Genomic DNA, 16,230 nt, shown 5'->3' with positions numbered 1-16,230 from the left:
GGTTACATAGGTTTTCATTACACAGGCGTCACTGAACTGTTGCCCACGTGGTTGAACTTAGTCTTCACCTCGCGGGTTATACTGAAATCCTGTTGCCCCAGGACCCCTCCTTGAGGAACCTACTGAATGTCAACCATCAGGTGGGGTTCCAGGGTCCACCATGAGTAGCAGAGATACCCCCATCACTCAGGGAGTCCCAAGGGTTTAAATGTAGCCTCCTAGGAGTTGTATTACTCTTGGAAGTGACATACCTTACTGCACATTTTGAATGGTGGCTCAACCATCCTATCCTTGCTCCTGTGCCTGTTAGATCACAAGATGCTACGCTAAAGAGGAAATCCGATCATATATTAGTTATTTAAGGAGCTCACCACTCCCCAGATGCACTTCATGTATTTGACTTAATGAGGGAAGGTAGATTCATAAGATGCATGGCTCAAACATTGGTGAAATATATGCAATGATCAGAAATATTGTCCACAATATCGTTTTTAGGGGAGTAAACAGCCTGCACACCACTAATAATTTACCATTTTTGGTGAATACTCTTAAGTCATAATCACAATGTTGAACCTTACTGAGAGAGTTCTGTATAGCAACAGCAAGACTTTTTTATTTCTTGGCATTCCTAAACATCACAGTGATAGCCTCTTCCCTTATTCACATTATTCCATATCTTTTAAAATATACATTATTCTAAAAATAAAGAGAAATGTTAAAGACAGGAAAAAAACTCTTGTAATGATGTGATCCTCATTACTTGACTTTATATAGCACTTTACTTTTTAACATCTTTTAGCAGAGGCTAATTGTAGCCATCATGAAAATGGCTGACTTAAGTGCAAATTTGAAGGAAAAAAAAGTATGGATTTGTGGAATGCAATTTTAGAAAATCAACTCCAGTGCAGTTTTAATTTGCATGATATGTGGATGGGCCTGGGTGGATGCATGCAAATATATGAAAGTGGAAGTATGACTTCCCAAATCTAACTGGCTTATAAAATTTAAGAGGAAGGAGAGGGGCAGGGATGGAGAGAGAAAACAGAGAGACTTAGACTTTATTTAGTGCAGTTCACTGGTCTTCAGATGAAGAGAGGCGAATTCAGGGAAGTTAACAAATTCAAAATTATTCAGACTATTCAGCTATTGTGTGGTTCATAGAGTAACAATATCTATCTTTCTACAGAAAAACCAGGGCAAACTATTTGAAAATGTATGGGTTTTCACATGGATGGATTATTGGATTCACTTGTGTAATTTCTGATAATGTCTGGGAATATTTTATGTGTGTTGTGGCACAGATATTTTTCCTTTTCTGTGCTTTAGGAAGGTCCATCAGTGATGGTTTTTCTCTGCCTCCAGGTGTGACTCTGGAGTCAGACTCCTGCCTTGACCCGGGTATCCCTGTGAATGGGCATCGGCACGGCAGCCACTTTGGCATCCGGTCTACAGTGACATTCAGCTGTGATCCAGGGTACACGCTAAGTGATGATGAGCCCCTGATCTGTGAGCGGAACCACCAGTGGAACCACGCATTGCCCAGCTGTGATGGTAGGTGGGGCTCAGCGGACCAGCAGAGCATGGAAAAATGCAGGGAGGCCATTTAAATGGTTTGGGAGGCATGTATTGTCTGGGCTGGTAGAATATGACTGAAGTGGGACTTCTGTTCCAAAGGATGTACACTTGAAAATACTGCTGTCCAGCACTTGAAGTTTACCGAGCAAATCTTTAGGAGGTAGAGCTTCTGTTTAGAAATGAAGAGCAAATAATTATGGGCTAGCCTTCAACTTCATCCCCAAATACTTGGGCTTATAGAGCTTAGTAATGCATGACCCTTACGCATGGCATTCACTGATTAAGCCTAGGGACAAGCACATCCTGCCTGGTCAGGCCTGACTTCCCCACCAGCTGGGTCCAAGCATCTTGCACAGCTGGTCTGTGTCCTTTAACGCTTTGCCTCTGGCAGAGCCCTCTCCCTAGGAGGGAAGAAGTCTTTTTTTCTGGAGAGTACCCAGTGGGTTTTATGATACCAGCCACTTCTCTTGTCTGTGCAGATCTGCTCTTTGAAATCTCTAAATGAGTGACTGTTTGGATGACTTGGTACTGTATTGCTCAACTTTCTACTATGCAGTGTTTACTTATAATAGCAAGATAGACTTGTTACTTGTGATCATTTGCAAAAATGTCAGGGATTTTGCCTTTGGCCATGATTATAACCACATCATAATGTTTTTCCAGAGAAACAATATTACAATGTGGTTATATTCGTATGACTATATAGTCTTATATTTCCATATAAATATATATGTTTTTTCACCTCCTGTATTTTTATGGACTTTAGGTATTTCAACTCAAAGATGGTATATTTAAATATTCATGAAAAACCTTAACTTCCTTAAAATGATTCATCAGAAATGACAGTTTATGGGACAATTATGAGACCACTCAAAACCTTTGACCTTTGTCACCAGAGTGGTGCCCAATCAAACAATAACTGGTTCTTGGCAAAGTACAGACAGACAGCCCATAGTCGTCAGAAGGTGTCTCAAAAAGTAGGAAAAATCCACAGAACCAGGAGAGTGGAGAGCTGGCCTCTGGGTGGAAGCAGATGTAGGACAAGCTCTTCAAGTCGATGAAGAGATAAAGACTTGGGGACAGTCATTATGAGTAAATTATTCCAGGAAGATATGGCTCCTCGTTTTAATTCTTTTTTATATTAGGCATTAAATAAACTCTACAATAATACATCATCTTAACAAATATAGAGGGAACCGTAATAATAATAAAAATATACTTATAGAAAACATCATAAGTAAACTATTACACGAAGTAATAATTTTACTATTAATTAACATCATATATTAAGCTATTACAAAAAGTCCCATGGAGATCAAGAACAGAGCAACTTCCTCAGTATCAGAAGTATCATTCAACATTGTCCAGAAGATCCTAACTAAAGCAATAACTTAAGAAAGTTACATGAGGGAGTTCCTGTTGTGGTGCAGCAGAAATGAATCTGACTAGTAACCATGAGGATGCTGGTTTGCTCTCTGGCCTCGCTCAGTGGATCAGGGATCCAGCGTTGCCATGAGCTGTGGTGTAGGTTGCCGATATGGCTTGGATCCCATGTTTCTGTGGCTGTGGTGTAGGCCAGTGGCTGCAGCTCCAGTTCAGCCCCTAGCCTGGGAAGTTCCATATGCCGCAAGTGCTGCCCTAAAGAAGAAAAAAAGAAAAAAAAAGTTATATGAATTACAAAAGCTAGAAAATAATCTTTAGCAATAATAAAGGCTCAGTATGTGACTACATTCAGGATAAACATAAATCAATAGATTTCCACAAAGGACATAATGTACTAGAACTATAAAATGTGTATAGAAGATAAAACCCCCAAACTGTCAGAAATATATCTAATAAGAAATGTAAAGGCATATTTTTTAAAAATTAGAAATTTATAATAGGGAGTTCCCGTCGTGGCGCAGTGATTAACAAATCCGACTAGGAACCATGAGGTTGCGGGTTCGGTCCCTGCCCTTGCTCAGTGGGTTAACGATCCGGCGTTGCCGTGAGCTGTGGTGTAGGTTGCAGACGCGGCTCGGATCCCGCGTTGCTGTGGCTCTGGCGTAGGCCGGTGGCTACAGCTCCGATTAGACCCCTAGCCTGGGAACCTCCATATGCCGCAGGAGCGGCCCAAAGAAATAGCAAAAAGACAAAAAAAAAAAAAAAAAAAAAAAAAAAAAAAAAAGAAATTTATAATAAATGCAAAAATGCTCTAGTAAATAGAAGTACATGTTACATACAAGTGAAGAATGAAATTTAAATGTACAGATTTCTCTACAAATGGAGTTTTAAGTGAAATGAAATCCATTACAATTAATTTGGGTTTTTCATAGAAATGTGTAAACATTTAAAAATTAATCTAGGAATTCCCGTCATGGCTCAGCGATTAACAAACCTGACTAGCATCTATGAGGTTGCGGGTTCAATCCCTGGTCTCGCTCGGGGGTTAATGATCCAGCGTTGCCGTGAGCTGTGGTGTAGGTCGCAGATGTAGCTCAGATCCCAAGTTGCTGTGGCTGTGGCATAGGCCAGCAGCTGCAGCTCTGATTGGACCCCTAACCTGGGAACCTCCATATGCCATGTTGCAGCCCTAAAGAAAAGAAATTAATTTAGAAGGGTAAAGCCTCCAAATAGCTAGGAAATACATATTTTTAAGAAAGTTAAGAAATGACTATACCATCTGGTATAAAAATACACTGAAAATTAATGATTAATTAAAACAATAAGAAATCAGCGCAAAAATACACAAACATGAGTTATACAGCGTAGGGATGCTGGCAAAATACTTATGCCCATAAAGGAACTAAATTTATGGTAAAATTTTTTCTAAATCAGTGAGGCAGGATGATGTATTTAATATGTAATATTGGTCAAGTGGGATATCTGATTGGGGTTTAAAATGTTTAAAAAAAATCATAATTGCACATTAATTATAGAAACATAAAAATTCAAAACTTCAAATCATTATGTGAAAATGTGGTTGAATGGTATTGACAACCCTTCTTGATTATTTATTTACACAAACGTAAGTGTTTAGCTCAGTGAATTCTCCCACAGCACACACAGCCACATGAGATCAAGACCACACAGATCAATAGCTGAATGTGACCAGCACCCCAGGTTTCCCTGCCATGTCCCCTCCCAGTCACTGCCCATGAACTAACTAACTTCATCGTCTAACTCTAAAGACTGTACACCTGAAACTATTTGAGGATGTGTATGGCGCTTCTCTCCTTCAGCCATACACTGTGACATCATCTGCGTCCTGACATTTAGCGACAGGTCCTCACTCTTGCCATCTCCGTTTTACTGTACAAACATACACCGTGTTATATTCCAGGAGACTTTGTGTGAACACTGGAGTTAGGCTGAGCACCTTTCATGGTTGTTGGCCAAGGGATTAACCTCCTCTGCGAAGCAGTTGTGTTTTCCTCACACTTATATCAGGTTCTGGGGCAGACCTTACGTTGGGTTGCAGACAGCCATCTTCTCACTGAGTCATCTCACACCAGAAGGGGCAAGGGAGTTCTGCAGGTCTCTTTTATCAGAGCACTGATCCCTTTAAAGAGAGCTCAGCTGTCATGACCTAATCACACCCCAAGACCCCACCCCTGATACCATTACATCCAGCCTTAGAAATGAGGATTTCAACATGAGTTTAGGGGACATAAACATTCAGACCATGGTATATATACATACACATATGCATTGAATCATTTAATACAATATCCTCGGGGGTTTTTCCTATTTCTTTATTGAAGTATATTTGATTTACCATGTTGTGCCAATTTCTGCTGTACAGCAAAGTAACCCATTCATACATATACATGCATCCCCTTTCTTATATTATCTTCCATCATGTTCTATCTCAAGAGATTGGATGTAGTTCCCTGTGCTATACAATAGGATTTCATTGCTTATCCATTCTAAATGTCATAGTTTGCATGTACTAACCCCAAATTCCCTGTACACCCCTCCTTCAACCCTCCCCTTTGGCAACCACAAGTCTGTTCTCGATGTCTGTGAGTCTGTTTCTGTTCTCTAGGTAGGATCATTTGTGCCATATTTTAGATTCCTGATATAAGTGATATCACATGGTATTTGTCTTTCTCTTTCTGACTTACTTCACTTAGTATGAGAATCTCTAGTTGCACCCATGTTGCTGTAAATGGTGTTATTTCATTCTTTTTTATTGATGAGTATTATTCCATTGTGTATATGTACCATGGCTTCTTAATCCATTCCTCTGTGGATGGAAACTTAGGTTGCTTCCACCTTGGCTATTGTGAATAGCGCTGCAGTGAGCAATCTCCTTTCGTTTAAATTTAAGCTGCTAGGGAGCAGGCATTGCAGATAGTTCACCTAATATTGTAGCACTTGAACTGGGATTCCAGTGATGAGTAGAATTTCCCACAGTAGTCAACATGCGAAGAGGCATGCTAGGCAGAGGAAGTGAGCAAACTCACCTGAGTTGACTGACATGGAACATTTTGCAAATTCCTGGGGGTTTAGTGCAGTAGAATGAATGGAAAATGAATAGAACTGTCAGACAGAAGTTACCTAGGAGAAAAGGAGTGGAAAGAGACTGAAAGGGCCTTGTGTGTTTTGTAAGTATCTGAGATGCGATAGAAATGATAGCGTAGGAGTTCCCATCGTGGCACAGTGGTTAACGAATCTGACTAGGAACCATGAGGTTGCTGGTTCGATCCCTGACTTTGCTCAGTGGGTTAAGGAACCGGCATTGCTGTGAGCTGTGGTGTAGGTTGCAGACGCGGCTCTGATCCCTCGTTGCTGTGGCTCTGGCACAGACCAGCGGCTATGGCTCTGATTCGACCCCTAGCCTGGGAACCTCCATATGCCGCAGGAGTGGCCCAAGAAATGGCAAAAAGACAAAAAAAAAAGAAGAGAAAAAGAAATGATAGCATGTATTTGTTTTCTATAGAAAATTTTAAAATACATTAAATTTGTGCATTTTATCTTTCATTTTATCCCCATTTAAACTTATGTAAATTGGAATTTTAAACCTTCTAAAAAGATTGGTACACATAAATTATTTGCTTTGCTAATGCTTCGTTGGAACCTATCTCAGATAATAATAAATTTATGATAAAAGGCTATTAATAAGTCTGCAAACTTTGGGAGATTTTAAAGTTTGATATGAGAGTTTTAGTCAGTCATGGTTGAATGTTTTCATTTAACCTTAAGATTTGTTTTTGTTACCTTTTCAAATCATAAGCGATCTCTTAAGCCCCATGAGTTTTTGTTGTGACAAATGATACATCAATAGGATATTGAAACCTTTAAAAGTGCACAGCTCTCAGAAAGGGAAGAAGAAACCAGAATTAATTGTAATATTTTATATCACCATGAAAAAAAGGTAAACTCTATCAGTACCTCTCACATCATAGCATTGCTGCATTTCATTTTTTCCATTTATGCTTTAGCATACTCAGGTTTTAAAGAAGCAATTGCAATAAATCCATATCTTTTTATTTGGCTAAAGACAAATGCAAGGGAAATTTTGGGGAAATTTCTTTATTAAATAAGTATATTTGTAAAATGTTTACTCTTTCCACAAACATGTATTGGAAAACTACTGTGTTTGTAGCCATGAATGTGATCAATTTATCTTGAAGGTGTTAGGACAGTGGGTGGAATAAACATTGACACATTTTATACTGTTTAAAGTAGCTGGATATGAATTATTTTTATAAGTTTATAGGGTCAAAGCAGATTTTAGGGTAAGAGCTACAAATAAATGACAGAATGTGAAATCTAAATTTTACATAAACTGCTTTTCATTCACTGTGGTTAAATCCTTGCTAAAACGTTAAGAAGTCAAGGTACTAATTTGTACCAACTCAATCATAGACAAGTGAAAAGTAGCCTGTTTATAGCTTCTATATTCAGGACTCTCTACTCTCATATTTTGTTTTGTTTTGTTTTGTTTTTTAATTTTTATCAAAATAGAGTTGATTTACAATGTTGTGTGTACTCTCTTGGTTTTCCTCCTGCTAAAACGGCCATTTCTTCTGAGTTTCTTTGATTGAAGTCTCCACATCTCCCCGAGCTATTAACATAGGATCAACCCAGGTTTCATTCTCCTCATCTCCATCTGCAGTCACAGTGTTGACCACACCCTCCCATTCTGCCGTCATTTCCACCTCTTGGTCAGTCTGCTCCAGTGCGATGGTGCGTATCCAACTGCAGCACCAAATGTTCCCCGTAGAGACATCGAGCTCCTGTATCTAGAACTGAACTGCTTTACTTTCAAAACCTGATTCTCCTCAAGCCTTCCTGCACCTTCCATTTTTTCACACCCAGACTTAAAACCTTACAGACATCCCCGAATCCTCCTTTTTGTCATGGGGCCTACGTCCCGTTGACAAGAAAATCTCACTGGCTCCGTCTTCAAACTATGGCTAGGTTCTGACCACTTCCACTGCCAGCCTGATGTTTTGGGCCAGAATCTTGTCTGTTTTGCTCTCAATGGGGCCCCTCAACCCCATTCTCATGTAGCAGCTTAGTATCAGGCTGATGTCTGAGTTAGCCCAGGGCATCCTCTGTGCACAGCCTGCAGTGGTCCTTCATCTCATCAGACACGGCCAAGGCCTGGGCAGCCCCTGACTCAGCTCCCCTCCACCTGCCTCTGTTCTCTCCTCCCAGTCACTGTGTCCATGGCCCCCACAGCTGTTTTGTCCTTGTGTTTTCTCCCCATAGATTCTTCCCTAGCTGTCAAGTGGTTCCCTCATCTGTCCCAAGTCCTTCTTCATAGGCCACATCTTAGGCAGGCCTCCCACCACCACCCATTTATGTTGCCCCCAACCCCAGGCATCAGAATGTCCTGTGCTTTCCTTCTTAGTTTTCCTCTCTGGCATTTGACATCTTCCAACATCTTATCTATTTAGCTCTTCCTGTTATATTCTCTCTTTTTCACCTGAAGGGTATTCTCTATGAGGACAGACCTTTTTGTCTATTTTGCTCATAAGTTGCAGATGCTTAATAACTATCTGTTGAATAAATTAATGTGAAAGGCTATGATATTACCTTTTTCATTATAAAATGAGTCAGTATAATTTTAACATGTGAAAATTTTAAACTACGAAATATCCTAAAGCTCAATGACAAAGTTTCTATTTTGCTGATTTTTAAATAGCTCTTCCCCTTTGGTTTGCAGAGTCAAAGAGATTTTTCTGACCCCTGAAAATAACATACTGAGTGAGCATGTTGAGAAACATCACATCTTTTACAGATATGCTAATTCTTTTGCAAATATTACTTATAGAACTAGCTTTTGTGACACATAATTAACGATGTTCATATTTACAGTGGATCCATGAATGATGCAGGGGTTAGGGCCCTAAGGGACCTGGAGATGGACTCATGACTGAACCTGAGTCACCTTTCCTGAGTCCCCCAGCCTCACAGACCCTCAATTCCCCAGCCCCCAGCTATCCAGACTCCCAGTCCTCCTGCCCCCAGTCTCCCAGCCCCCCCAGCCTTCCAGCCCCCAGTGCCCCAGCCTGCAAGTCCCCCAGCCCCCCAGCCTCAGCTCCAAGTCCCTCAGCCTTCCAGTTACCCAGCCTCCCAGCCCCCCAGATTTCCAGCCCCCTCAAGCCCCCAGCTACCCAACCTTCCATCTCTAGCTACCCAGCCCCCAGTCCCCAGTTCCCCAGTCCCCCAGTCCCCCAGCCCCCTAGTCCCCTAGTTCCTCAGGCTCCCAGCCGCCCAGTCCTCAGCCTCCACACACCCCCATTCCCTGAGTCCCCCAGTCCCACAGCCACCCAGCCCCCAGCCCCCCAGCCTCTGATTGCACTGATTCTATCAGCTTTGATGCCTTTTCAGTTCAGTATTTTCTTTTGTTTTTTTGTTTTGTTTTGGTTTTGTGTGTGTGTGTGTGTGTTTTTAGGGCCACACCTGTGGCATATGGAAATTCCCAGGCTAGGGGTCAAATCAGAGCTACAGCTGCCAGCCAACGCCAGATCCACAGCAACACCAGATCTGAGCTGTGTCTGCAACCTATACCACAGCTCACGGCAACACCGGATCCTTAACCCACTGAGGGAGGTCAGGGATTGAACCCACAACCTCATAGTTCCTAGTCGGATTCGTTTCCGCTGCGCCAGGATGGGAACTCCTCAGTTCAGCATTTTCATTCTCAGGAAACTTGATAGGGCTTAAGATATGAGAGAAAAGAAAGACACACATGAGAATGTATCACTGTTGAAATGTTTGCAAAATTAAGGTATATAGATTTTATTCAAATTTTAAATTATTGGTATCTTGATGATCTAACACCTGTTAGTCATAATTGATAGCTAACATTTTGGGTGTTTAGTACATATGAGACTCTCTAAATTGTGTTCTATAAGGACAGTCATTATACACACTACCCTAATAGATAGCTTTTATCACTCTTTTCATTTTCAAGATAAAACAACTGTAAAGGAGTGAGGGCAGGCCACTTGTCAAAGATCACAGAGCCAGAGACTGGTCAGCATCTGAACTCATCACTTACTGACCTCAGGCTGAGCACTTAAACTTCCATGTTACACTGATTCCCTAGATGTCACGACTTTTCCTTTCAAGTGATCATGTATGATTTTCTCTTTCTTCCTTCAAAAATGAGCCTCTGAGGCCTATTTAACAGGTCATATATTGTTGTAAAGGATTTAAATTCAATGAAGTGCTTCTAAGAAGACAAGCAACTCTAGAGAAATGGAATCAATAAGATTATCTATCTATCTATCTGTCTATCTATCTATCTATCTATCTATGTCTATATATCTATCATCTCTCTGTGTATATATATAGAGAGAGAAAGATTTATTATAAGGAGTTGAATAACGTAATAGAGTCTCAATCAGTAGTCACCAGCCTGGAGACCTAGTGCATGGGTTGAGGGGGAAATGGTGTAAATTTCATTTGCAGAATACTAATGGCATCAAGACTCAGAAAGAGCTGATGTTTCAGTTCAAGTCTGAAGACATGAAAGACGCTGATGTTCCCATTTGAAAGCCATCAGGCCAGGGCTGTTCCATCTCATTTGTGCAACGGTCAGCCTTTTCAACCCCTTCAGGCCTTCCACCTGTTGGCCGAGGCCTCTGCATGCTGAGGAGGGAAGTCTGCTTTATGGAACCCCTGGGTTCCAGTGTTAACTGGACCCAGGCTTATCCTCACAGACACACCAGTATAATGTCTCACCAAATGTCTGACTACCTGTGACCCAGTCAAGTTGGGACCCAGGAGGGTTAGCCAACACAGGAGGGTTCTACTTCAGCAGTTATACATCACTCTGTGTTGTTTTTCTAGGTTTTGTGTGATTTAGGACATTGTATCTGAGGTGGCATATTGCAAGTAAAATAAAGTTGTTTTGTTTTGTTTTTCATGGAGATCATATTAAATATTCTTTTAGTCCTTGTGCACACTGAATGTTGTTATAAAAGTATTTTATTGTAGTAATCATTGTGAAGCTTTAACAGTGCAGTAATATTTCCTTATTATTTTAAGCCCTCTGTGGAGGCTACATCCATGGAAAGAGTGGAACAGTTCTTTCTCCTGGGTTTCCAGATTTTTACCCAAACTCCCTAAACTGCACATGGACCATTGAGGTGTCTCATGGAAAGGGTAAGTGTATTATATAGATTTCAAATATACAACACAATTAACTAGGTACAAACTAGGGAACAGAGAGAAAATATTCATGTGTGAACAAGTCAAATAACTCATTTCCTCACATACATTTCAGCTGTTAATTTTGATTTTTAAATAAGACTTTAGAAAAAAATGGTCTTTATCAGTGATTTCAAGAAAAAGTAGATTCCTTGTTTTACTCTCTCTTGGTCTGATCACTTGAATTTATGCACGTGAATATAAGCTTGAAAATTAGGTGTAATGGTAAGGAGAAGAGGCATGCAATAAATAAATATGAGCATTTCTTAAATAAAAGGAAATAAGAAATTGTCTAAATTCATTTCCATGCTAAATCTAGTATATATTCTTGTATTTGCCTTGTGTTTTAAGTGTATGTGGTGTTATTATACATAATGAATAATTAATCTTCACATAATCCAATGTTGATTTTTGGAGTAGAATTCATTATCCTCATAAAGAAGTAGAGTGAAAACCAGGAAAAAAATGCTTTTTGTGTAGGAAATGTAGTTTATAAACAATGGATTTAGAACTGTATCTGGGTCTTTTTTGTATGACTACACTTTCAAAAGGTAATTTGGAATTTTGATCACAGTAACATCATGTGGATTTTGTCTTTCCACTTAGATTTGAACTCAACTTGATGTTAAATTGACATATTTGATTACATAGGCCATAGTACACTGTGCCATAATAAAGGCATGTTAAGAAGAACTTGGCATTGAAGGAAATTAAGAATAAACAAATTATGAGTGATGAAGGTTTTGCCATCATAAAAATAAGTATTTGTAGTAAAAATAACCTATTAATGGTTAATTTTATTCATTATTTATAGGACTTCAGAAATAGTACTTTGTGGGTATAGTTACTATGGAACATATACACAAAGGCCACATAAAACTATGATTTCAAAATAGTCTTCCCTTAGTGGCACACGTTTATATATTAAACCTCCAAGCTAAGATTTTTCTAAAAGACATGTGTGTAATAAAATGGGAATGCTACTGGCCCTTTGATCCTCAGGGACAAATGCTTTCCCTAAGGGCCTGTGTACTGTCCATTGTAAACCTCCTGCTGTGTTTTACTCGTATTTTCTATCTGTACCTGTACCTATACCTATCTCTACGTCCCTATGACACTCTCTATCTACCTCTGTATGTAGGTATGCTTAGGAATTAATTTTTTGCTGTTTATTCTTTCTTTCATTTCTAAAACCAGTTTTTTCTACCCATTTATTTTTCTTTCAAACTTCAAAATTAAGGGTGTATATTAAAGTTATATTTTGATTCAAGACTCAAATGTCTCTAAGCCCAGAAGAAATTATTTTCCCCAACTGTAATTCTATCGATGTCCCCTTTTACACCCTCTCCCGCCTTCTGTCTCTCCGTCTCTCTCTGTCTCTGTCCTCTCTGGCTCTGTCTCTGTCTCCTCTCTATTTCTCCCATTCTGTCTCTGTCCTCTCTATGTCTCTCTGTCTCTGTCTCGCTGTCTGTCTCTCTCACTGTCTCCATCCCTGTCTCTCAGGAGTGCAGATGATCTTTCACACCTTTCACCTGGAGAGCTCCCATGACTACTTACTGATCACAGAAGATGGGAGCTTCACGGAGCCAGTGGCCAGGCTCACTGGGTCAGTGCTGCCTCACACCATTAAGGCAGGTTTGTTCGGAAACTTCACCGCCCAGCTTCGGTTTATATCAGACTTCTCCATTTCCTACGAGGGCTTCAACATCACGTTTTCAGGTATGTTGGCATCTTCTCTTCTCTGGCAATGACTGTACCATTTATGTGAATGAGTGAGTGTGTGTGTGTGTGTGTGTGTGTGTGTGTGTGTGTGTGTGTGTGTGTGTGTGTTCATAGGTAAAGGGCCCACCAGTGAGCAGCTGGAGTTGGGGTGGAGGAGCCCTCCCTCCAGGTGATGCAAGGACAGCTGCCTGGCATCTACAGGTGACCATTTGTCCCACATCCTTCCTTAATTCACATCCCCGAAAATTTGCTAGTATTGCTGTCTTCTCAGCCTCTTGTCATCAGTTCTATCCACATCTCTGAGGAAACTGTCCTTCTTGGGGGACGTACTCAGAATTAGATGTTGTCTGATTATTTTGGATCCTACCTTCCAGGAGACAGCACTATTTGCCCTGAGAAGTACCTCTAGGGTGAAAAAAAAGTGTGAACACACACAGTCCGTCGAGGCTGAGCTTTTGTTGACTTTAATGCTATCATACACAATGACAAAATGTTACTCCAAAATTAAGAAACACTTTAATTATAAAACATAGATATTATTTGTGAGGGATTTATTCTGTTTCAGACATTATTTGTATGAATTAAACTGCTTAATTAGAATGATGCTAAGAATGATACTCATATTTTTACAGATGAGATAAAAAAAAAACATTGCAAACGTTTAACTGGTCAGATATGTAGGAGATTAAATCTAATCCCATAAACGATGTTCAATAAGCAGCATAGTGTGATCTCCTGCAGAGTCTCGGATATAACCCCAGCCAACAGAGGGAATCACTGCTCTAAGATTACTGAGGGGGTAAACAATTAAATCATTTTCCGTTTGTGTATACGATGCTTTGAAGAAGAAAGTGTTTTTCCACTTCATTCCTCATTGCCCAGAGCTAATGTAATTTTCATAAGGTGGTGCCTGAGTCCCATAATCACAAGTGGTTCCTTCTACTGTTAAGTTCTATTAATTCCTTAATAATGTTTGGTGATACTATTCAGATGCATTGTTAAAATATCTGAGTATTTATTTTATCCCCTGCTCTGAAGCTAAGACTCTGGGTAGAAGGGTTTCTGTGCTCCTCCTTCACATCAGGACAGTTCCATTCCAATATCTACACAGAGTAGGCACTAAGTGATCGATAATTACGTACTAACTTTTGCATGATCATTAATATATAAAGTGAAATCCTGTCATTTTTTGCTTCATTGAGGTGTCATTGTCAAGTTGAAATATTGTTAAAAAAAAAAAGACTTCTTAGGGATTTTAAGATGCTCTGAATTGTCTTATATTCCCTGTAATTATGACCAACTGCCATTTATCTTACTTTGACTTTGTTGATTTTTCCTGGTATTTCACTGCACTAATGGAGCTTTTCAGACAGGCTTAGACTGCTTGATTTCTTAGAAATTTGCCGTAATCAGTGGTAATCGTGAAATTGGCCACTTTCTGTGTCAAAGATTTGAATCTTCCTAAGGCTAATACACTCTCTCTCTTCTCCCCGGGTGTATCCCAGTTAGTACCGCTGTGAGACCTCCAGTCTCTCCTCTTCTAGCTTTCATCACCATCCAAAATGAACTTGAGCAGAATGCTCGAAAGAAGGCAGCAGAGCAGCAATGCATCTGTGGGTCTGCTCTAGAGATATCTCCCATGAGTCTTTGCAGATTTTACCTGTTTGCACAACCTCCACCTCAATTCCATCACTCCCAACACACAGCTACAAAGAGTCTTTTGTTTACAATGGTCAGAGTGCAGTTCTGATGCTGACTTACTCCTTAAATTCCCTAAACAAACAGGCAAGCAAACAACAGGACAGCAAAACACACTTTTTTAGGTCTTTGTAGCTCTTTTGGGGAGTATTTTTAGATGTTAAAACTAAAGTGGCAGCATTTGTTTTTAGTAAATTCATTTGCACACAACCCATAGAAAACTGTAAAGCTTGCAAAAAGAAGCACTTTCATCTAGACTGTGTCACACACAAGCTCAGACAGACCTTTTAAAAACCAAACACACCTTTGATTGCAAAGCTGATTCTTGTGTGAATGTATTCTTTGGATATGCTAAAGAAATAATTTCATTTGTAGGCATTTTGCCTTGAAACTGGGCTGTGAACAATTTCCAGTAACACTAATACAATGGAGTTTATTCTTTATGATCAAATAAGTAGCAACTTTATTCTGTGAATGAAGTCTTTACCTTTCTGGAGACTTTTCTGATATTTGTATAAAATCAGTATGCTTTTATATCTGAATTTTTTCTTTTGTTCATCCAGTTTCTTTCTGTCCTTTTTAGAAGACTTACTAAAGGGGCATTTCTCACTTATGTCTCCCAGCCAGTGTCCCTGCAGCTTCTAATGGGAATGAATATTGGGGGAAAAGAAGTCCTTATAATTGTGTTTAGGTCGAGCTGTCCACCTTCCCTCCTGTCTTGAGTGTCAGTTGCTGATTGCTCTGTGTGCACTTAGTTTTTTTAGCCTTCCTTCCCCATGAGTGTACTCTTTGAATGCCAACTTTCTGTGAGTTCACATAATTCCCTGGTCATTCTATTCATATAGTGAACATCTAGACAACTTAGTGCCTTTGCAGATATGGTTTTCTCTTCATTGAAAGCCTTTCTTTATTCTTTACCAGGCAGAACTCTTCCACCCAGACCAAGACTTGTCTCTTCCCCACAGTCTCCCTACTCTTTCTTCAGCGGAACCTCTTCTCCCATCTTCCTATAACACTGCTCATGGACCAGATTCTGAATGTTACTTTCTGCATTTGTCCACTTCACTGCACCACGAAGCCCTGTTCATGTGTCTTGTTGCATCATCAATGCCTGGAAAGACCTCAGAAAACTCATTATTTTTTTTAAATTAAATTAATATTTGCTGATCACCTATAAGATGTCAAAAATTATTGTAGGCCCTGGAAATACAGCAAGGAATAAAATCAAAGGCCTGCCTTCATGGAGCCTATAATCCAGTGGGGGAGATAGTAATGGAAAAGTTATCAGAAAGAATAAAATGGTGAAGGACCTAACAGATGCTTACCTGTAGAGAGTTGCCAGAGTGGGTATATCTGATAAGCTAACACTTGATTGCAAAGAACTGAAAGAGTGAACCAGGCTGGGTAGGGGGCTGCTCCTCAAAAAGGAAGAGCCAGAATGGGCAGTGCTGGCAGGTTTGGGGTTACAGAAAGAGGTCACTCTGGGCAGAGCCCAGAAATTAAGAAGATCACCTAAGTACCTTGGGTGTGAATTGTGAGTGTTATGCAAAGTCATTAGAAGCATTTAAACAGAGATGGACA

The 16,230-nt window shown here is 40.0% G+C and overlaps 1 protein-coding gene across 2 annotated transcripts in view; it reads left to right on the top strand.

Annotated features, from left to right (window-relative positions):
- CSMD1 (CUB and Sushi multiple domains 1) overlaps nucleotides 1–16,230 on the top strand; it is a 1,878,204-nt gene that overhangs the window by 1,537,631 nt on the left and 324,343 nt on the right. For both annotated transcript variants that reach the window (XM_084999785.1, XM_021075826.2), the window contains exons 18-20: nucleotides 1,363–1,551; nucleotides 11,068–11,184; nucleotides 12,733–12,948. In XM_084999785.1, coding sequence (XP_084855911.1) covers nucleotides 1,363–1,551; nucleotides 11,068–11,184; nucleotides 12,733–12,948 — 522 coding nt within the window. The remainder of the gene's footprint in view (nucleotides 1–1,362; nucleotides 1,552–11,067; nucleotides 11,185–12,732; nucleotides 12,949–16,230) is intronic.

The sequence above is a fragment of the Sus scrofa genome, chromosome 15 (assembly GCF_054392235.1).
Source record: "Sus scrofa isolate SSC_HxYL_T2T_F1_AM1 chromosome 15, Sscrofa_HxYL_maternal_Yorkshire_Landrace_v2.0, whole genome shotgun sequence".
In the NCBI taxonomy this organism is placed as follows: Eukaryota; Metazoa; Chordata; class Mammalia; order Artiodactyla; family Suidae; genus Sus; species Sus scrofa.
The sequence above is the reverse complement of the archived record's forward strand: the minus strand, read 5'-3'. Positions and strand labels throughout refer to the sequence as shown.